The sequence below is a fragment of the Electrophorus electricus genome, chromosome 10 (genome assembly GCF_013358815.1).
Source record: "Electrophorus electricus isolate fEleEle1 chromosome 10, fEleEle1.pri, whole genome shotgun sequence".
Taxonomy (NCBI): Eukaryota; Metazoa; Chordata; class Actinopteri; order Gymnotiformes; family Gymnotidae; genus Electrophorus; species Electrophorus electricus.
In genome coordinates, this window is record NC_049544.1 from 165,079 (window position 1) to 187,500 (window position 22,422).

General features: G+C 42.5%; 4 protein-coding genes and 1 long non-coding RNA gene across 8 annotated transcripts in view; 1 reads left to right on the plus strand and 4 right to left on the minus strand.

The window, feature by feature from the left end:
* Nucleotides 1-444: 444 nt before the first annotated feature.
* On the minus strand, nucleotides 445-4,558 carry creb3l4 (cAMP responsive element binding protein 3-like 4). The gene is made up of 10 exons (XM_035530811.1): nucleotides 4,386-4,558; nucleotides 3,734-3,862; nucleotides 3,132-3,393; nucleotides 2,885-3,051; nucleotides 2,690-2,779; nucleotides 2,488-2,594; nucleotides 2,090-2,158; nucleotides 1,664-1,748; nucleotides 1,447-1,543; nucleotides 445-1,131 (listed from the first exon to the last, which is right to left on the minus strand). The coding sequence occupies exons 1-10, from the start codon at nucleotides 4,431-4,433 to the stop codon at nucleotides 815-817; spliced, it is 1,371 nt and encodes a 456-aa protein (XP_035386704.1). The 5' UTR covers nucleotides 4,434-4,558; the 3' UTR covers nucleotides 445-814.
* Nucleotides 4,559-4,679: 121 nt separating this feature from the next.
* On the plus strand, nucleotides 4,680-8,274 carry LOC113574776 (zinc transporter ZIP1-like). 4 transcript variants are annotated; one of them, XM_027005924.2, is made up of 6 exons: nucleotides 4,680-5,047; nucleotides 5,534-5,770; nucleotides 5,873-5,939; nucleotides 6,069-6,232; nucleotides 6,677-6,807; nucleotides 7,021-8,274. In XM_027005924.2, exons 4-6 carry the CDS (start codon nucleotides 6,103-6,105, stop codon nucleotides 7,708-7,710), a joined length of 951 nt encoding a protein of 316 aa, XP_026861725.2. In that variant the 5' UTR covers nucleotides 4,680-5,047; nucleotides 5,534-5,770; nucleotides 5,873-5,939; nucleotides 6,069-6,102; the 3' UTR covers nucleotides 7,711-8,274. The 4 variants fall into 4 exon arrangements, with proteins under 4 accessions (XP_026861725.2, XP_026861726.2, XP_026861727.2 ...); XM_027005925.2 differs by lacking the exon at nucleotides 5,873-5,939 and having other exon boundaries at nucleotides 5,534-5,623; XM_027005923.2 differs by lacking the exon at nucleotides 5,873-5,939 and having other exon boundaries at nucleotides 4,681-5,047.
* A 2,476-nt stretch (nucleotides 8,275-10,750) lies between these two features.
* On the minus strand, nucleotides 10,751-11,263 carry LOC113574783. The gene is made up of 2 exons (XR_003410353.2): nucleotides 11,184-11,263; nucleotides 10,751-11,045 (listed from the first exon to the last, which is right to left on the minus strand). It is a non-coding gene; the product is annotated as an uncharacterized LOC113574783 (long non-coding RNA).
* A 709-nt stretch (nucleotides 11,264-11,972) lies between these two features.
* Nucleotides 11,973-13,542, minus strand: LOC118242145. The gene is made up of 4 exons (XM_035530887.1): nucleotides 13,399-13,542; nucleotides 12,892-13,039; nucleotides 12,593-12,701; nucleotides 11,973-12,348 (listed from the first exon to the last, which is right to left on the minus strand). Exons 1-4 carry the CDS (start codon nucleotides 13,490-13,492, stop codon nucleotides 12,223-12,225), a joined length of 477 nt encoding a protein of 158 aa, XP_035386780.1. The 5' UTR covers nucleotides 13,493-13,542; the 3' UTR covers nucleotides 11,973-12,222.
* A 1,735-nt stretch (nucleotides 13,543-15,277) lies between these two features.
* The window catches only part of c1r (complement component 1, r subcomponent), a 14,698-nt gene continuing 7,553 nt past the window's right edge, over nucleotides 15,278-22,422 (minus strand). Inside the window, exons 8-13 of the mRNA XM_027005941.2 lie at nucleotides 21,913-21,991; nucleotides 21,589-21,723; nucleotides 21,095-21,169; nucleotides 20,562-20,758; nucleotides 19,521-19,735; nucleotides 15,278-15,939 (exon numbers count right to left, since the gene is read on the minus strand). Coding sequence (XP_026861742.2) covers nucleotides 15,582-15,939; nucleotides 19,521-19,735; nucleotides 20,562-20,758; nucleotides 21,095-21,169; nucleotides 21,589-21,723; nucleotides 21,913-21,991 — 1,059 coding nt within the window. The 3' untranslated portion in view covers nucleotides 15,278-15,581. The remainder of the gene's footprint in view (nucleotides 15,940-19,520; nucleotides 19,736-20,561; nucleotides 20,759-21,094; nucleotides 21,170-21,588; nucleotides 21,724-21,912; nucleotides 21,992-22,422) is intronic.

Consider the following 22,422-nt stretch of genomic DNA (forward strand, 5'->3'; position numbering starts at 1 on the left):
AGTTACAGCCCACGTTCTTTAGTGAGTTCTTGAGTGCCCATCTTTAGGAAATGTGCATAAACAAATGTGCACCACAGTTCTAGTATGGCTAGAGCAAATGTAATTGAAATGAGTAATCGAACCTCTTTGGCCTACACACTTTTCTTGGAGAGTGAGCTGCATTTAATGTGAGTTTCATACTTTGGTGACATCTAGTGGTGTTATAAAAAACACCTCATTCAACAATTCTAATGTCACATTCAGCAGTAATGTAAAGTCTAGGTTAATGTGCAGGGTTACTCATGGAATGATTCAGAAGATTCAGAGTGAAGAATGTTCAGTTAAATCATCACACATTCCATCAGATCCTCATAAAACTTCACTGCTCTTTGCCAGTTATGAATTAATTGAGGTTAAGTTTTTCAAGGCTGCAGGAATCTGCATCAGTTAATAACAGTACATGTATAATGTATAAACACACTGATTCACTTTAATAAAGCATCAAACTGCTGCTATACTCAAACAAAACACCCATGAAACAGGCCCAGTGACAGTTAAAACATTCCTACAGAATGGGAAAAATGGAATGAAGAGGTTTCTCCAATAAAACCCACAGCACATCCTGAAAGCACTACAGCACATACACATGTCTTCAGGATTCCCTTTCTGGTAGTTCTCCTCAACAGAAAATCTCAGGAAATGTAAACTATGTAAAGACTATGGCAGCATTTCCACAACCATATTATGATATGCAAAACATATTAGAATAGCTGTAAGTTATGAGCAAAAATGGCATCTGGAAAGCTCAGTGTAGCACCGTAAGGAAAGGAGGTGGCTACATTTCATCTGCATGTGCAGGTTTGGCTGGGTCTAATCCAACTCCTGCAGAAGCAGACGTTAATCCTACGGGTAATGCATCAATCTGACGGTCTGACAGGGCAGAGGCATTTCTCTGGAGGCTGTCGTTCAGGTCCTGGAGCCTTTCCCCCTCTGCTCCGCCCAGGGGCTGCAGCAGCAGTCTGGCCATGTCGCCGGCGTCTGGCTGCTGGTTGTCCGTGGAGGAGACCGGAAGCTCGGGGAGTGGTTTATCATCCACAGGATCAGAGAGGAGCAACGGTGAGGCTGCATCGTTCAGGATGTTTCTGGAGATTACTGCAGCAGCACAAACAGAGGAAGCAAACACAGGTCCTGATGGGAGAATGCTCTATGTTCCACCATATTTGCAGATACTTCCAAGTGAAGAGAAGCTTTTCTCTAGGACAGTGGCACCTCAATGGTTTAAGGTATTTGACTAGTAATCGGAAGGTTGCCCGTTCAAGTCCCACCACTGCTAAGTTGCCACTGTTCGGCCCCTGAGCAAAGCCCTTAACCCTCAATTACTCATGTTGTACTCAGTCATAATTTTAAGTCGCTTTGGGTAAAAGCATCAGCTAAATGCCATAAATGTAAATGTAAGGCCAAACCAACCTCCTGTAGGTGTGTAATTGTCATCTGATGTCTGAGAACCCCACCTGAAGGGGCAGTAACTTGGGAAGATGATCAGGGCCAAAGAGAAGAGCAATATCTGTCAGACAGAAAACAAAAGAACTTTGGTTCACTGGGTGTTACGGAGGACTAGGGAAACTCATTATTCTGACACTAGTCAGTCCTGTTAATCAGTGCAGGGAAGGACTGCAGCTCTGACCATGATACATGTGCTCGTCTGGGCAGCTTTAGTGGCCGTCTGCTTCACTAGAGCCTGCAGCTTCCTCAGCTGTGCGAGGAGAGACCTGCACACACACCCACACACCCACACCCGCACACACAGACACAAACACGCATGCACACAGACACAAACATGCACACACAGACACAAGCACATATGCTCACACAGACACAAACACGCACACGCGCACAGACGCAAGCAAGCATACACGGACACAAACATACATGCATACACGGACACAAACATACATGCATACACACACACACACACACACACACACACAGATAAACTAATAACCCTCTTAAGAGATGAGGATAAAAAGCTTGAGGAAGGCATAGAGAAAGAAGAACAGGATACATGAAGAGATATTTTGTGTGCGTGTGTGTGTGTGTGTGTGTGACCTACGTGTTGTGCTTCTCCAGTTGATCTACTGTTCTTTGTAGCTCCTTGTTCTGAGCTGAGCATGCTGCAACCCTGAGACACACACACACACACACACACGCACACACACACACACACACACACAAAGTCAGTAAGTCAGTGTCTCATACAAGCAGCCAGCGAAAGTGGCACACACACACATACATACATACACATGCGTACACACACGCAAATACTCATGTACACGAATGCACGTGTACACATACACACACTGAAAGTTGATGTTTTTCTGAAAGTACTTGGTGATTAAACCGTAGAGTTAATACGTTTTTCTTTAAAGCAAAGTGACTTAAAAAAACCCACAAAACCCAAAATGAACCCTGACCCTGAACTCTAACCCTGACCCTGTGAAATATAATCACCTGCTCTCCAGACCATCTATGTACTCTTTCTTTCTCCGCCGGCTGTCTTGGGCCGACTGCTTGTTGCGGATTTTACGTCGCACTTTCTTCAGGACTCTCTCCTCAGCCTGCAGAGATGCGTTCAACCAAACACACACAATTGATGCAGTTTTCTCAGCAGAGTGACTAAGTGGTCAGAAACGTGTTACCGTGGCGATGTGACCTTGGTCAGGGGAAGGCTGCTGGGGAGTGACACGCCTTCCTGGTCCAGAAGTTTCTGCTCTTCCTCCGTCAGCTGCAGCTCTGGGAAAAGCTGATGTATGTATCGTCATTTTAGAAGATTTTATTCGTACGTGTCCCAATCTCAAATCAGATGAATTAAGGTTTTTTTAAACACATTCATTAAAACAGAACTGACCAGGCTAGCTGCGTGTGAGCTGGGTGTGATCTGGGTGTGAGCTGGGTGTGAGCTGAGAGTGTTCTGGTAGTTTTTTGGAGGAGTGTTTTCCACTTTTACACCCGAGATGAAGGGCAGATCACTCACAACACATGACTCCGACATCAGCACCTGTGAGCTCCATTCATCTGTGGGGGGGGGGGTCTGAATGTCACACAGATCTCATGTCCTCTCTGCCGTAATGGTGGTAATGCCTGCAGAGACTCACCAAGCTCTATGGAAATTACATCCACCTTCTGCTGCTCTCGTGAGCTGTCCCCCAGACCACTTATGTCATATACCACTTGGTAGACAGTGGGAGTGGTCTGACTGTGGGCAGAGTCAAGCAGTAGTGTTGGGCCATCTGTGTAATTATCGTCTGACATGCTGTCGTCGCTTTCAGACATACGCTGGTGCAGAGGCCCTGATACGTAGACATCGTTCGGGTTTATCGCTTGCAGGGTGTCCTCGGGCTCACTGTCATTCAGGGTCTGTTAGAAATCAAATCACCATAGTTCAAAATAAACACATGATAAATTGTTTCTGGCCAGAGATTTGATAGACTGCATCTCCTAAGCAGCAGACTTGCTCATGAAGTCCCTTGTGGAAATATTAGGAGGTGTGAGGAGATATCAGGGGTTGTCTGAGAGTTATGTTACACTTTTACCTAAAATAAATGGACTGAATAGGGGAACACAGCAAACAAAATAAAAACAAACATCCCTAAAAATTAACTAAGATTAAAGTCCCATGAAATGAACCACAATTAAAATCCCTTAAGAAGAACTCTGTCATTGAGTACGCAGTAGTGTGGGGTAGCGGGGCCCTTACACGTGGGTGCTGAATGACCCAGTCCTCTGTACTTGTGTACACGGAGTGCAGACAGGACTCAGACAGAATCAAACCTGCCTCCAGACTCCCATCCTGCTCCGTCAGGCTGCATATCTCGCCTCCTATGTCCTGTGACAACAGTGTACAGGAAAAGGTAACAGTGGGCCTGATGGCCATTAAGGGGCAGTTATTTATCCGACTTTGAGGTCCACCCTCCTCTAGTACAGAGTCGGAGGGGATTGGCACTTCAAAAACTAATTAACAACATGATTGCCATCAGAGTTTTGTGACTGCAAGGTGTAGAAGAGTTGGTCTCTTTCCGATCCAACAGGAGGGTTGAGGCGTAAGTTGAGGTAGTCAACAGGAGAGGGAGGAGTTTTTTTCTGTTTGAACAGTGCGGGGACATTTATATCCTGGTTCGGACATGGTTTTGAGCGAAGATATAAAACTATTTCACTATATTAGCATCGCAGCTGCCTAGAGATCATTATTTATTACAGTACAGCCTCCCCGCCAATACGTTATATTATACAGGTTTCTGCGTAGGTTTCTAGCTCAAAGTAATATGTTGCCGTAAACACGACTGTACTTGTCTTAGAAAACAAAGTATTATTGTACTTATGTAAACCATCTGGACAATTTAGCTACTTACTGTTTCGGTGAATACAGTCGACCCAGATACGATGTCTGATTCCCGCATTCTTTATGCACGTCATACACTTTACTAACAGAAAAGCAGAACTACTGGAACATTTCTAAAGCTCCATACTCAGTGTGAACGTAAACCTCGCTATTCCACTGCACATCCGCGTAGAGGTGGGCGGGCGTTTTGTTAAGCACACCACCACAGCACATGGACGTACTCGTGTGCCTCTCTGCCATCTCATCCGGTCTATCCATACACTTCAAGATCTTAGAATCTGTGCACGACGAGCGCAAGAACTCGACACGCTGACTTCCGACTGGTCGAAGATCGGAGTGTAAACACTGACCAACGATGATCTAGATTAGTTAACGCGATGGCGTTTCAAACTGGGTTACAAAAACCTAGTGTAAAATAGGTCTCTGTTGCAAAACTGCATTATCTGTTGTGTTTACACCTGAGTCTAGCTGAATTTCATTTCGTTATACCGTATACACCTGTGTATATGTACAATAGCAATAAAGTTTAGTTTAACTGAATTGCCCATGCGGGCGGCTTTGCGGGTGTTTTAGCGCATTTCGCTCGGTTCCAGGATCCACAGACACGTGACAGAGCCTCGACTTTAGACCGCAGTGACAAACCTAAAACCTAGAAGTCAGTTCAGCTGTAAGGTAAAAGCACAGACGCGCAAAAACGTAGATATAAGACTTTATATTGTCGTAATGAAGTTTATTCCTGCATGTAACTTAATCCCAAATCTTAACCCTTAACTGCAACACGACCTCTGGAAACCCGAAGGCCTGCATAACCTCGACGTGCTACCTGTTCTGCCCAACCTAATGCTTGTGTCTTTTGCTTGCGTCACTTTTTGCTTTAGTGAATGTTTTTACCGTAGTTATGTTGTTTTACGTTTGGCTATGTTCTCCCATTTCCCCTGTAGTTAAAACCCTTCTGCTTGTTTGCTGTGTGACTACTGTTAACGGAAAGAGCCTGTGAATAAAAGCGCTTTCCTTTGAGCAGAAACGGTGTTATCTTCAGTTATTCATCACCGCGTCACCTTACAGTAGACACTAGACGAACGCTTTTAACATTTATGCAGACACTGCGCATAATAAGATGTTAGCACATGTTGTGTTTCGTTATTCATTGTCATTTAGCTCGCGGGGTAAAACGTGCAGAGACGACTACTTCATCTGCGCGCGCCCAACTCCCCGTTTACCGAAGCTCAGCTGATCACGACTTGGCACGTGAGTCAGCCCTTCCCGTTAGAGAAACACGCGGGGGTGCGTGAGCTCGCTTGCAGCGGTTCTGAGCTACGAGAGGACCCTCGCCGTTGTCGCGGAATGCTAAGGAGGGTCGGCAGCTGTTCTCGATATAAAGTCATTTAGCCAATAGTAAGTAGACATGAAGCTACGTGAGCTTCTGTTAAGTTACTTACTTTTGACCGTTTGGACTCGAATATACTTTTGTGTCTGATTAATATTTGGTGTTTGTAGCTAATATAGCACAAGGGATTACGTTTGAGAGCCTTTAAAACACAGCTGGCTGTAAAGAAGAGATCACGTAAGGCGTTTTACAAGCGAACTGTGTAAACTGCAGGTCATGTGTATTATGCCCTCTTGTCACTAAGACGTGAAACCCCTGGATCATAATCGGGTCGTTACCGTCTTTCTGTCTGTCCCGGTTTTTCAGCGTGCCTACAGCCGAGTGTGGGCTGATCTCCGCGATGACCTCGGTGCCCGCACCTACCCACGTGAACCTGGGCTCCGTCTTCCGCCTTTGCTCCTCAACGGTACTGTTTGGTTTCGCTCCGTTCTGGGTGGTGAGTGCAACTATCAGATGGGGTTTATATCCAGGTAAGATTTATACTTTATCTTTAGAGTGTAGCTGCTTAATCTTAATCCTAAAGATTTCTGAGATTAATTGTCTAAATGTTAATTGTAGATGAGTAAAATCCGATGAAATACTGCAGTGAGAATGTGCCAAATGGCTAAATGATAGTTAACTGCTCACTTTTAGTGAGTTGAGTAAAATTATTCTCTTTTGAGGTCTTTCATAAGAACCTATTGCCGTGGTTCACGAATCAAAAATGAATAATTTAAACATTTGGATGTACACAAATTGTTTTCTGTAGTGCAGGTGCCACATTAAACCCTCAGTAAGCAGAATAAACACAGAGAACACAACTGCCTTTGCAGGATTAGAGTCACCCAGACAGTGATCCAGTCCCCTACACACAGTGTCCAGCCTGTAAAGTCTGTCGATAATGTGCATAATGTGCTGTGCTACTGTCTGTGCAGACACCAGACACAGAGTGCTGTCTCTGCTCAGCTCCTCTGCTGCTGGGGTCCTCCTGGCACACTGCATGCTGGACGTGGTTCCCGCCTACCTGAGAGAGATGACCAAGACGTTTAGTGACCTGGGAGTCACAGTAAGTTCCACACAGTCAGGCAGTGTGCTCCATCTCCCTCTCTGCTCCGCCGCCCTGACACCATGTTATTCCCCTTCATTAGGATATCTCACAATACCAGACGAATTGGAATGTGCATTTGCAAACTTATTGTTGCTTCAGAGTTTGATGATGATGATTTCAGGCTGAAGAGTTGTGTTGAACTGAGAGGAGTCCTGTATCCGTCTTCCCCAGCTGTGTTTCCCGGTTCCTGAGTTCATCCTGGCCATGGGTTTCCTCTTACTGCTGCTGATAGAGCAGGCACTCCTGGCCCAGAGAGAGCAGCACGATAACCACACAGAGAAAAAGTCAGCTGTGCCGGTGGGCTGCGGCCTCGGCTCCAACGACCAAGCACGGTGTTCCAGGACAGTGCAGGCGTGGCCAGAGCCCTCCGGGGGGAGGGGCTCCGAGGACCACGCCCGTGACGTCTCCCTCTCTGCGGTCCGCGCCTTCGTCCTTGTGCTCTCGCTGTGTCTGTGCTCAGTGCTGGACAGTGGGGCCCTGGTGCAGAGGCAGGGAGGCGGGCGGGGGCCGGACCTCCTGCTGTGTAACGGCCTCGTCTCTTTTAGCCTGGCCCTCAAACTTGCACAGAGCCAGTTGCGGCAGGTGGTGCTGGCCGCCTCTGTATTGCTCTTCTCGGCTATGGCTCCTCTGGGGGTGGTGCTGGGTGGAGCGCTCCGCCAGACCCCCCCTGTCCCTCAGTACCAGCTCGCACGTGCCACCCTGCAGGGTCTGGCAGCAGGGAGCTTCAGCTACATCATTTTCATGGAGGTGCTGCCTCACGTGCTGAACACTAGAGGGCAGCGCATCCCCAGAGCCACTCTGCTACTGACCGGCTTCAGCGCCATTACTGCAGTCCTGTTCATTAAACTGTCACTTGAGTGAGCTTGCAGACAGGCTCCAGAGGGCAACAGCAGCATGGAAATAGTTACAGGATAGTTCACACTAATATAAATCTCCTGGGTGGTTGGATGGTTGGTCTGGTTTCTGATGTGACTTAAATTAGTAAAAGGATGTTTTATAAACCTTTTTGTTATAAAACAGTATGCGTAAGCCAAACGTGCTTCTTCACACATCACTGCAGGTGATGTAACATTCATAGCTTCCGGATGCTTACACAACTTTATTCCATTTAGCTGACGCTTTTATCCAAAGGAGATTATAATTCTGACTGAACACAATTTGAGTAATTGAGGGTTACAGATTTTGTTCGGGGACACAACAGTGGCAGGACTTGAACTGGCAACCTTCTGATTATTAGTCCAGTACCTTCACCACTGAGGTACCCCTTTACCCATTAAAGTTCACATCTGAGTTGTTCTGGCTCGGACAGCAAAGGAATGTGAACTTCTATTTAATTCATGACTCCAGCATTGGGTATAATTTCAATTTTGTATTAGTGTTTGTTCGACAGATTTTAAAAAAAATAAAAATTTCATCTTTGTCTCATGTTTGTCTCATGCACATGTGTATAGACATGGTAACAAAACTGTTAGTCATAGGAGTTTTATAATAAAGATGCTTTTAAATGTCAGAACTAAAAAGCCAAACATCTACCCTCAGTGTCGTATTAGTGTAAAAAGCTTTTAGTTACCAGTGCCAGATGGTATTTCAGAACAACTGTGTTTACTTTTAATGTCATAAATTCAGAGCACAGTATCCCATTTAGAATATAACCCAATCTGTGAATATAATACAACCCTTTTACAATATAAACCAGCCTATTTAAAATATAATCCAACCCATTTAGAATATAACCAAACCTGTTTAGAATGCAGTTTATTATATGTACAGTTCAGAATGCAAATGTATGGGTACATTATACATACACTACACCTAATGCAGGTAACATAATTTGAGCAGTCCTGTGAACGTGGCAGGACCCACTGGGTCCAGTGGCATGGTTCTGAGAAAGCACTTCATCTGGGTGCTTTACCTCCCTCAGTAGAAAGCACATCTGACAAACTAACAGTGAAAAGCATAAGAATCTAACTTCATCTATAAGTGCAGATGGTCAGAAAATCCTGCTGACAGAACACCAAGAGGCTGACCATTGCATGACCGCACACAGTTCATATGCTACATCAAGACAGCAGCTGTTAACCTGCTCCAATATTAACAATACACTACAATATTATTTATAATTGGCTTGTTTCATATTTATGGTATTTAATATTTAATGAGATTGTTTGTAACCTAAAACTAAATTCTATTTTAAACTATTTCATGATATGCTATATTTTTAGCTAGCAGAGTAGTTTTTTTTGTGTGTGTGAGTATTCTGTGAATGTCATTTGAGTGTTGTTATGTGAGGGCAGTGGTAGCTCAGTAGTTAAGGTACTTGACTTGTAATCAGAAGGTTCAAGTCCCACCACTGCTGGGCCCCTGAGCAAGACCCTTAACTGCTCAAGTTGTACACACTCATAATTGTAAATGGCTTTTTGATAGCATCAGCTAAATGCTGTAAATGTGACTAGCTGCTGCAACATTGTAGTTTCCCCTTGGGATAAATGGAGAGAGTGAATCTGTATGTCTGTCTGTTCTCATTTTCAAAATGAACAATAAAAATATTCAATGATGTGGTTTAATAAACCTGAAATATGATCAAGGGTTTACTTGTACCACTTGAGCCAGTTTAGCAACAATTGGTATTTCAGTGAAATCAAAACAGACACTGGTGAATGAATGAAACATTTATTAAAAAAACAAAATCTACCCCAATACACCAATAAAAAGTAAAATTGTGCTAGTGTGTGTATGTGTGTATTCCTTACACATTGTGGGGAAAATGTTTGTTCAGAGCTGATCCATGTTTCCATGACTAGTGTAAGGTACATTGTCAAGCAGCTACAAACAGACTGCGTTAGACCCACAGCAATGTACCACAAAGAAAACTCACTTCTTCCAGCAGTGTGTCCATGGGCTTGCTCGGGCTCTACCCAGGGTCCTCAGCTTCCATCACTTCATCCTCCAGGTTAGTGTTATCATCTGGACTCTCATCCCTGTAGTTTATTTCACCAGACATTTCATCTGAGCTATGAAGATTTCACATTCATGTCACCAATCCTCACCGTTTTGAGCAAACGTTCCCTCTTTAACGAATGTGAAGATTCTGAAGTCAGACTACACTCCAGAAATAATGATCTCTGAAGTTTACAGCTTGCACACAGCTGCACAGTACCAGTCTGTACACTGTATGTGCAGCTGTGTGAGACACTCTGCTTCCTGTCTTTGTGGACAATTCACTCACTGTAGTGAGTCTAAGAGTAGTGTAGGAGGACACTTTTAGAAAGAGCAAAGAACAAGCAACATCACAACCAGAAAGCAACTGAGTAGCCACAGACCACAGACCTTTTAAGGTAACATTTATCCTGTAGCCCATTTTTCAGACTCTGAAGGACAGTCTCAAAATAGATGTACATCAAATTACAAATCTGCCACTAGGGCGCCATTAAAACTGTCAGTTTGTCTTACGGCAGCACGAACACACTTTACTAGAAAGATGGGCTGCTTTACAGATGGGCTGTTACAGAAATACAACTTGGCAGATATTAAAAATGCCGCACTGAACTCAACCCTACGACAGAGCCACAGAACTATCTGTAACCCAGAGTCTCACCGTATCAGCAGTTGTCTTGGACTGCGTATAGGACTCAGGTACATGAACCTCTACTCAGTAGTTCCTGGTATTTACAAAACGACTAAAACCAACATCTTCATTGGAGCCATAAAACCACCCATCATTTATCAATTTCACCTACGGGCCAGAAAAGTATTAGGAATGTAAAGCATGTAATCCCGTATAAATCGGTCCCTGAGAAAGGTATGGTTTAATATCCGGCGAGATAGACGGCAACAGGACATTTATCAAAACAGATGCAAAATACTGCACAATGACATTAAGTGAAGAAACAAACTAAACAAAAACTTTATGGAGCGAGACTGTCGTTATCGTACATACATACTCTCGTTCCACTGTGGTATTGATATTTATTATTTGCCTCAAGTTAGTAGTTTTTAAATGAGCCCTTGGGAAATAAGCAACAGTGAGATGTTTTCCAGCTAAGCAGACCGTGTCCCGTTACCAGGCCACTTCATGGATTTAAAGCCCAGTCGTCCAGTCTGCCTAGCAGAAGTTAGGTTGGTGTTGTCCAGTCTGCCCATCATAGCTCAGTTAGGTTAGTGTTGTCCACACAACGCCAGACCGCAGCAGCTGAAACCTGTGTGTAAATAGATTTCTAGATAGTTAGATCACTTTTTGTGCAAAACAAATTCACCCTGGGTAAAATGTTTAGTCCTCATATGCGCAAACCAGTGACTTGTATGCGGTTAAATCTAAATAAATAGCGCATACCTACCAAAGGTACCATTTCGGATTTTGTGAGGTTTACACCCTAATCTGCTAACCATCATTCCGTGTTGTACGTGGGCTTTCTTCATGGATAGTATTATTTGGAATCCTTGTGATTCGAAGCCCATTATCGCCACCTTCCGGTCCGGAAAGTTCACTACACCGCAAAAAGTCCTGCAGAAACAGATCAACTGGACTCGGAGCTCGTCCAACTCGCCCTAACTTTGTTTTCAAAGTTGGACGTTGTTTTTTGTCTTTACTTGAAAATAAACTAACTAATAAAACGTAACCCATGAATCATGCATGAATCTCTCTATGTAACAGGCCTTACCTGTCAGATTAGGCATCTTAATCACCAGACAAAATAAAATCTAATTTCTGGCTTTATTTATTCATAGTTTCCAGGTACAGTGGGTGTCCTTGCTCTATTTAATTATGTATTTAAACCAACTATTGGTTGATAGTGGTTTTAATGACAACTGTAGTCAAATGTGGCCTATGTAAAACAATCTTAACTCAAGTCAAAATAAAACTATCATGACACTATCAAGACCATCACATTCATTCAGAATTGAAATGTTGGTTAAAATATGACGGAGACTGTCACCCCCTGAAGGACCTCACCTGGATTATCCAAGACCTGGGTTAATGGCCTGTGATTTTGTTACAATAGCATTAAATATTAATATAAATGTTTCCTGCCAGCATTATGTCCTCTAGTGATGTTCTTCATTCTGTCTGGAACCCTGATGGTATTGTGGTTCATCTAACAGCACAGAATCTCCACACTGACACATTGAATTTAAAACTGTTCCTTTTACTTTATGTCAGGCAGGTTTGATTAAAGAAAACAAAACAGAAGCAAAATATCACCATTTCAGACTGAAGGGGTTTCATTGTTTGGGGATGATGCTCTCATGATGCAGGTAAGCAGTATATTGCAAATAATAAACTAGAGTAAAGGTTATAGCATAAATGATGTCCGACATACAGTATCAACAAAAGTACACAGCAGAAAATCAGGAGCTGCAGGCTACACTGAAGCTTTAATTCTTCATCATCCTCTCAGACGCATCATGACAATTATCAAACATGAGGCTGTAATCTGTCCCTCCTGCCCTCACAAAGTCAGCCACCGTCTTACTCCCGCCAAAGTTTTTGGTCTCAATGATCTGCCAGAAAAAAAGGAATAAAAGACAACAGGACAAATATGATTTTTAAATACCACATGTTGAATAGAGGACGTGAATCACATTTGTGAGTGGTGCTCAGGAGACGTGAATCACGTTTGCGAGTGGTGTTCAGGAGACGTATGTGGAGTGGTGTTCAGTACACGTGAATCAGGTTTGTGGTGTGGTGTTCAGTACACATGAATCAGGTTTGTGATGTTCAGGAGACATGCAACTGTGCTCTCACCTTCCAGGTAGAGCCCATGTGTCTGGCAGCCACTACTACTGTCTGAGATGAGATTCCATAACCATCTCCTTTATGCACCAGCCACTTGGTCTTGTCCGCGAGGGACACTCTAAGGGTTAGGGTCAGGGTCAGGGTTAGGGTTAGCAGTAAACAATTTCACAATATGTTATTCAGTTCACAGACTGCATGTTTTATGTCAAAAATGAAAACATAGGAAAAAAATATGAAATAGGTATATGTGTCAGAGCAGGATGAATTTTTATAAATGTTTAATTTTACCTCAAAATGACTAATTTTACCTCACTCCAGAGTGACTGAGTTTGCCTGCTTGAAAAGATAGCCCTTCTAATGGTCTGGTCATTCGGTCAGCTTCATACACTTTGGAGTTGTACAGTTTTCTCAGGTCTGACATTTTTGAAAGGTCATAACTATAGGAGTTTCCTGACCCTGACAAAACATGTGAGCAAATGTAATATAGTTAGATTTATGTGGAAAGAACTCTGAGTAATAATAACCTGTAAAACTGCTCTCTGAATAATAACCATCACAATTCAAACAAAGCACAAGACCAAAGACAAAATAAACAATATAATAAAAATTTAATAAAAACTTGTAAATATAATAAAAATAATAAATCTAAATATAGTAAACAAATGTATAAATATAATAAACAAATAATGAGCACATCTACATATGATAGTTGTGTAAAAACAATGAACACATTAAAATATAATAAACATAAAAATAATTAACACATCTAAATATAATAAATAAATATAATATAATAAGAGGTCTGCTTAACTCACCGGTGCCCCAGGAGCACTCTGTGAGCAGTAACAGAGAGGCAAACAGACTCAGAGTAGCAAGGCATGGCATGGCTGGTCCACAGGAGCGCTTCATTTGTCTTAACTGTGTAGAGAACGGACTGCCTGCAGAGTAGAGCAATGTGTATTTATACCCAGCAGCTGTCTGTTTCTCCCCCAGCCTGGACAGGTTCTTCAGGTTCAGTTTGTTCAAACAACCGTGTCATGAAAACCTCAGCCAAGGAAAAATACAGAGTTGCACAAGTCCTGGAAGCTCAGGGTTTGTTCCTGGCATCAGGCGGCCCTTTGAGTGCTGAGCAGGGAGACTTGGCACTATGTGCAGAAAAATCATATCTGGTTTTTACAAAATTAACCACTGCTGGCATGACCAAAGCATGTTTGTGTGTTTCTGTCTGTAGTGAATGGGGTATCATGGGATGTCGTGGGGTTTCGTGGCAGTGGGCAGCTGGAGTGACCCTTCTCAGTTCTGCTGTCCTCACTGGGGAAATTCCAGCCTGGTAAAAAGCAACACACACCCAAACAATCATTGAGAAATAGTTTGGAAAAGGTGATGCTGGTTTGCACTAACAGTCCTGATTCTGAAAAGAGGAAAAGATCCAATTCATGATAAGAAATAGATGATGGTGCCAGCAGATAATTCCAATAGTTGTTCAGTTTGTATTTGACCAGTAGGGAGATGAAGACTTACTCCAATTACTCCACACCAGAAAACATATTTGTGTAGAGAACGTAGTTACTAAGAGTTCATAACAACAAAATAAGGAAATAAAAACAATTGAAATTAATTATTAGCCATTTAGACCAATTGCTATTTGCTGGAAACTGAGGCCAAAACAAACAACTATTAAAAAACTGCATCAAACTGCATTATTTGTATTATTTCATACTATGGCTCTGCACATCCCAAGGTCAGAAGAGGACCTCCCTGATGCATCCAGCCTCTAACGCCTCACCCACCCCTCTGCTACTCCCCAACCCCTCACTCATCCCCTGTTACCTCCCCTTTAAGGCCTTAAAAGCCTTTTGGGGCAGTGGTTAAGGTACTTGACTTGTAATAAGAAACTTGCTGGTTCAATCCCTGCCACTGCTGGGCCCCTGAGCAAGACCCTTAACTCTCAATTGTTCAACTTGTACTCAGTCATAATTGTAAGTCGCTTTGGATAAAATTGTCAACTAAATGTAAATTAGTTTTTTATTGTTTTATTTTTATTATAAGTGCGAGCTATATTGTCTGGTTCATCCCCTACCAACTGTTAACCCTTTCCTCTCTTTAAAGTCCACTTCTGGATTCGTGACTAAATGGTGGCTGGTGTGCAGGGAGTGGATGTGGTGAGAGTGGACGTGGTAAGAGTGGATATGACTGAGAGTGTGATGGCTTTTTTTTTTAGCCATATTACATTAAAGACTTTTACTAGGTGCAGATGGCACCTTCTGTCATTGTGTTTTAATAGCTTAGTATCGTAAGCCGAGTGTATAATAAATTGTTTACATTACCTCATACAAAAATTCCATGCATGTGTTTTTTTTTGCAATAAACCCGTGTAGCTCCCGAGCATATCTATTCCATTTTGTGGGTTTAACATATTTCTGTGGGTCAAAATTCTCACAGTGGTATAGTGGGGGTTAACTTTAACTTCTCTAATGATCACTCTGTCATATTCCTGTACATTACACAGTAATTTACACACACACACACACACACACACACACACACACACACACACACACACACACACACACATCTGGACATGTTCTTAAGTAACATATCAGCTGTCTGAGAACAATAACATTGATCTGCAGGCAGCAACATTTTGAAAAGCTACAAAAGTGGCATGTGACAAGAAACAAGAAACCCTGAGGCTGGAGAAGGTTTTTTCTTTATTTATCTTTTTCATATTCCCAGAATGATTTGACAGAGATAAATTTGCCATAACTTGCATTGGTACTTATGATGGCAGCAGTTGGCTCTTCTGATGTCCTGATCTATATTGATATTAGCGCTTCTGTTTTTCATAGGCAGAAAGGAATCAAAAGGTCTATACTTTGATATTTATTGGCCAAATATAATTTGCAATAAACCCACAGCAATAAATGTCCCATTAATATCACTTTTGGATGTGTGTGTGTGCATGTGTTCATCCTGCCAGTCAGTCTTCTTCGTCCTCTTAATGTTCCTCCATTGTCTTCTGTATCCAGTTTGCATACTGCGTAACCCGGGTGTAAATGCCATACTTCCCAGGCTGGCCACAGTCCACGCCCCAGCTGACGATGCCAGCCACCCAGTACATGTCACCATCCTTCATGACGAAAGCAGAGCCGCTGTCCCCTGAGCATGTGTCCTTCTTACCTTCAGGGAGGCCAGCGCAGAACATGTTTGCTGTGAGTGGTGCTACATCCCTGCGTGTTGCTCTCTCCTGCTCTATCCACATGTGGCATTTGTCCTGGTCCACGACTGGGAGACTGATGTATCTGAGATTGTCGGCAGTGTTCCAGTCTTCAGTCATTCCAAACCCCGACACTAACCTGAAACCAAGATCTGAGTTGGTGTTAAGAGTTCGAGGGGCAGGGAGAGACTATTACCTTGGATGACTTCACATTTCAAATGATGTCCGAAGTCTTTTGCTATTTTACTCATAATGGTTAATGTTCAGATTTCTGGATAATTCAAAAATAAATTTCTTTTCAAGCCCCACCCACTGTGAGTGATCCAACCAATCAACACGCAGTAAAAGAAAAGCTAGCAGGACATGAGTAACAAAAACAGGACAGACTGCACAGTCAGGTGTCCCTCTAACACACTAAGACCACCAGCATCCCTGTGTTGGTGCACTGAAGCAGGAATGGGTATTACTGCAGCCCATCTGAAGGTAACAGATCTTGGGTATATCACAGTAATAGACCCTGAGTATATCACAGTAATAGACCCTGAGTATATGACAGGAATAGACCCTGAGTATATCACAGTAATAGACCCTGAGTATATCACAGTAATAGACCCTGAGTATATCACAGGAATAGACCCTGAGTATATCACAGTAATAGACCCTGAGTATATCACAGGAATAGACCCTGAGTATATCACAGTAATAGACCCTGAGTATATGACAGTAATAGACCCTGAGTATATCACAGTAATAGACCCTGAGTATATGACAGGAATAGACCCTGAGTATATCACAGTAATAGACCCTGAGTATATCACAGTAATAGACCCTGAGTATATGACAGGAATAGATCCTGAGTATATCACAGTAATAGACCCTGAGTATATGACAGGAATAGACCCTGAGTATATCACAGGAATAGACCCTGAGTATATCACAGTAATAGACCCTGAGTATATCACAGGAATAGACCCTGAGTATATCACAGTAATAGACCCTGAGTATATCACAGGAATAGACCCTGAGTATATCACAGTAATAGACCCTGAGTATATGACAGGAATAGACCCTGAGTATATCACAGTAATAGACCCTGAGTATATCACAGGAATAGACCCTGAGTATATCACAGGAATAGACCCTGAGTATATCACAGTAATAGACCCTGAGTATATCACAGGAATAGACCCTGAGTATATCACAGTAATAGACCCTGAGTATATCACAGTAATAGACCCTGAGTATATGACAGGAATAGACCCTGAGTATATGACAGGAATAGATCCTGAGTATATCACAGGAATAGATCCTGAGTATATCACAGTAATAGACCCTGAGTATATCACAGTAATAGACCCTGAGTATATGACAGGAATAGATCCTGAGTATATCACAGTAATAGACCCTGAGTATATCACAGTAATAGACCCTGAGTATATCACAGGAATAGACCCTGAGTATATCACAGTAATAGACCCTGAGTATATGACAGGAATAGATCCTGAGTATATCACAGGAATAGACCCTGAGTATATCACAGGAATAGACCCTGAGTATATCACAGTAATAGACCCTGAGTATATCACAGTAATAGACCCTGAGTATATGACAGGAATAGATCCTGAGTATATCACAGGAATAGACCCTGAGTATATCACAGGAATAGACCCTGAGTATATCACAGTAATAGACCCTGAGTATATCACAGTAATAGACCCTGAGTATATCACAGGAATAGACCCTGAGTATATCACAGTAATAGACCCTGAGTATATCACAGGAATAGACCCTGAGTATATCACAGTAATAGACCCTGAGTATATCACAGTAATAGACCATGAGTATATCACAGTAATAGATCCTGAGTATATCACAGTAATAGACCCTGAGTATATCACAGGAATAGACCCTGAGTATATCACAGGAATAGACCCTGAGTATATCACAGTAATAGACCCTGAGTATATCACAGGAATAGACCCTGAGTATATCACAGTAATAGACCCTGAGTATATCACAGTAATAGACCATGAGTATATGACAGTAATAGACCCTGAGTATATCACAGTAATAGACCCTGAGTATATCACAGTAATAGACCCTGAGTATATGACAGTAATAGACCCTGAGTATATCACAGTAATAGACCCTGAGTATATCACAGTAATAGACCCTGAGTATATCACAGTAATAGATCCTGCATATATCACCCTGGCAGTATAAAGAAAGAGGCACATTTCCTGTGTACTCATGGTGTCTCTTTATTTAATGGCTATTTTGCTATCTCATATCCTAATGATACACTACTCGTCCATCGGATTGCCAGACAGAGAAGCGTGATTCGTAACTCTAAAGAACACATCTCCTCTGCTCTAGAGTCCAGTGGCAGCATGCTTTACACCTCTGCATCCGACGCTTTGCATTGTGCTTGGTGATGTAAGGCTTGGATGCAGCTGCTCAGCCATGGAAACCCATTCCAGGAAGCTCTCTACACACTGTTAATCTAAAGGCCACATGAAGTTTGGAGGTGTGTAGCGACTGACTCTGCAGAAAATTGGCGACCTCTGCGCACATGCACCTCAGCATCCGCTGACCCCGCGCTGTCATTTTACGTGGCCTACCACTTCATGGCTGAGTTACTGTCATTCACAATCACTTCTATTTTGTTATAATACCAGACAGCTGACTGTGTAATATTTAGTAGTAAGGAAATTTTACAACTGGAGTTATTGCACAGGTGGCATCCTATCACGGTACACCGCTGAAATTCACATAGCTCCTGAGAGTGACCCATTCTTTCACGGATGTTTGTAAGAGCAGTCTGCATGCCTAGGTGCTTGGTGTTATACACCTGTGGCCATGGAAGTGATTGGAACACCTGAATTCAATTATTTGGATGGGTGAGTGAATACCTTTGGCAATATAATGTACTTGTATACTTTGACTGGCCTTAACAGAAAATGCGTAAGGTTATGGATAAAATGTAATTAGCTGTCATGCTAGCTGTGACTTTCTTTTGTATAAAATAACTATAAATTTTATTTCTATTTAATAATCAACTAAGTTATGGGTCTAGACAGGCATGGCTGCATGGTACGAAACATATCTTTGGTTTATATTATTGTTGGTTTATATTATTGTTGGTTTATATTTGTGTGAAGATACGTGCCGGATAAACGGAGGGAGTCAAGGGTAAGTGTAGTTCACAGACGCTCACAGCGGCTCAAAGAAGATCACAGAAGATCACAGATGCTCTGGTGTGCACCAAAATCGCAACTACATGTGCAATTACTTGCATCTCCTTCCCATACATTCACCGTAATTCAACAGGCAGTAGAGGCAGTAGGAGGCCAATAAGAAGGTATAGGGAGTGGCAGAGGAGCAGTAGGAGGGCAGTAGTGGGGCAGCAGATGTCCAGTAATGGGCAGTAGGAGGGCAGCAAAGGGGCAGTAGGAGGCCAGCCCCGAGACAGTAGGAATGTGGTAGCAGAGCAGTGGAAGACAGTTGAGGCAGTAGCAGCGAAAGTTGGTGGGTAGTAGTGGGGCAGTAGTTTCAGTAGTTGGGCAGTAGTGGGGCAGTGTGTGGGCAGTATGGGGCAGTGGGGGGCAGTAAAGACAGTAGTTGGGCAGTAGAGGGTAAGTAGAGGGCTGATAATGGAGCAGTAAAGGGGCAGCAGGGGATACATTTATGGTGTGTACCAGTGTGATATTGCTCTCTTACCCAAAGGTATTGAGTTCAGCATCCTGTGGAGGAATACACACTGGCATAACGTTGGCGTTAAAGGTGATGGAGGAGTTCAACTTGATCAAGGCGATGTCATTATCAAAATTTGTCCTCATGTGATTGTTCTTATATCCTGGGTGGACGTGAACTGAGCTAATAGCAAGTGATGGAAACTTCAAAAGTTCACTGATTTTGATGTTTCCAACATATACCTACAAAAAAAAAAGGATTAAAAAGCCCTCAGACATTCAAATATTGCCAAATGATATACAATCATACAACATATATTTGAGTTTATTTAGATTATTGAATTGAAATACATTCCTGAGGTCATACCACCCAAATAAGTGCCAGTGATTTGTAGTCAATGATTAAACAGAAATATTAAATAGAAAAGATGATCCAATATTTAGATTTTGGTTTGTGATATTCTGTTTTTTTTGTAATAGAGTTTAAATTATATTTAACTGAATGTCATTATGTACAAGGTTATTGCTACAGAGTGTGTCTTTAGAGTGAATGAATAAACAAATGCTAATTGAGACATTACAGTCATAAACTTTATTGTCACAAAACGCTCGCCTCCCGCGAGTCACGTGATTTGGCCCGCCACGTGCAGTGGGAGGGTCTCTCTTTAGTTGTGACCACGCCTGCACACCTGCACCGGGTCAGTGTTGTGTCTGTGTGTATATAAACCCGTGTCGTGGAGTGCAGGTCTTTGATATATTCGCCTTTGTGATGTGTTTGTCTTTGTAAATGGTTGTCTAGGTTCACGCTTGTTAGATGTTTGTTAAATGTTCACCGTTAATGTCATGTGTGAGTGCCAACTTTGTCTTGGTTTCATGTTAATTAAAGTCTGTCCACGTCAGTGGAGTCTGTGCGTCCTGCCCCTCGCCCTTCGGTATTCGGACCGTTACATTTATTCATATTATAATATTCATAATCTAATTGTTTTATTCTAATATTCATGTTCTAATAGTCATTTTATAATAGTCATATTCTTATATTAATTTTCCAATAGTCTATAAGTGAACATACCTTTAAGTTTTCTTTATCATACTTTGCATTCTCCAGATTGTGGGCTGCAGTCATGAGCCACCTGTCGGCAATGACGATCGCTCCTCCTCGACCTCCTGACATGAGGAAGACCTGCCAGGGGAAGGAGCCTTCAGGCGCAGGTCTCCCTCCAAACACCCTGTCACGCAAAGTGAGGTCTACGGAAGGGCGACCACACACTGATATACACACACACACACACAGACAGACAGACACACACACACACACACACCCATACACACAAAGAGTGGCATATGCACATATACATGCACATTTGCAAGTGCACACAAACACAGAGCAGACATACACACAAATGCGCACGCACACACGGACATATAGACACATACATATATGCACACACATGCATACATATACACATACATGCATGCACATGTATATACAAAACCACAAGCATGCACACATTCACATACACACACATGAACACACACACACACCCACACATGTAAACCTATGATTAAATAAATAGAATATTTTAAAATGGGCAAAAACTTTACCTGGGTAGCATGGAGGGACTATGGCATCATTGTCACTCGCTCTCCACTTACGGTCTGATGCACAGGTGAAGTTTACTGACAGAGGAGGAAAAGTAGCAGTGAGACAGTAGCAGTGAAACAGCAGCAGTGAGACAGTACCTGTGAGACATCAGCATTAAGACAGTAGTACTGAGACAGTAACAGTGAAACTGTAATAGTGAGACAATAACAGTGAGACAGTAACAGTGAAACTGTAATAGTGAGACAGTAAAAGTGAAACAGCAGCAGAGAAACTGTAACAGTGAGACAGTAACAATGAAACAGCAGCATTGAGACAGTAGCAGTGAAACTGTAATAGTGAGACAGTAGCAGTGAAACTGTAATAGTGAGACATTAGCATTGAGAGAGTAACAGTGAGACAGAATCAGTGAAGAACTAGTAGTGAGACAGTAGCAAGGAGAATCTGTATGCATTTTCACAGGTACTGATAACAGTAATTCAGTAGTGTGTCTAACCATAGTTAGTGCCTCTGAAAGTGTAGTAAGGTTCGATGCAGTGGTACTGTATGACTGAGCGGTATTCGTTGTTAGAGCCAGAGAGAAATATGACTCCCCCATTCAGAAGTGGTCTGGGAACTCCACAATCAATGACTGCAATGGTAAAGGTTACAGACAGCATTACACAAAACTCAACAGCCAGTGGGCTCATGGCCAATTTGTTCCTGTATTAAATAGTAGCAAAAACCAGAAAATAAATAACATTAAAACATGAGCACTGGAGTAATTAAGAGTATTAAAGCAGTGTGCCGGTGACTCAGTGACGAGTAGCACCAGACATACTTTTGCACTCTGGTAAAGGCATATGCCACCTCCCGTTGTGCTGGCACATGGACTTAAAACTCCTAATCTCCTTCCCATCCTGTGACAGAGAGAGAGGGAAGTGGAATGAAAACAGCCATCAGTAGATAAATGGAAATACACTGCCTGGCCAAAAAAAAGGTCACCACCTGGATTTAAGTAAGCAAATAGGTAAGAGCCTCCCATTGGATAATTACTGCATGGTGATTATGTTTCAGTTGGCAACAAATTATTTAACCATAACTGATACAGTGAGTAGCTTCTCATTTGTTAAACAAACATGTCGAAAGACACATCCTGTGGTCCTGGAAAAGATCTGTTTCAGAAGGGTAAAATTATTGGCATGCATCAAGCAGAAAAAAACATCTAAGGAGATTGCTGAAACTACTAAAATCGGGTTAAGAACTGCCCAACACATTATTAAAAAGTGGAAGGACAGCGGGGAAACATCATCTACAAGGAAGGAATGTGGAGGGAAAAAATTCTTGAATG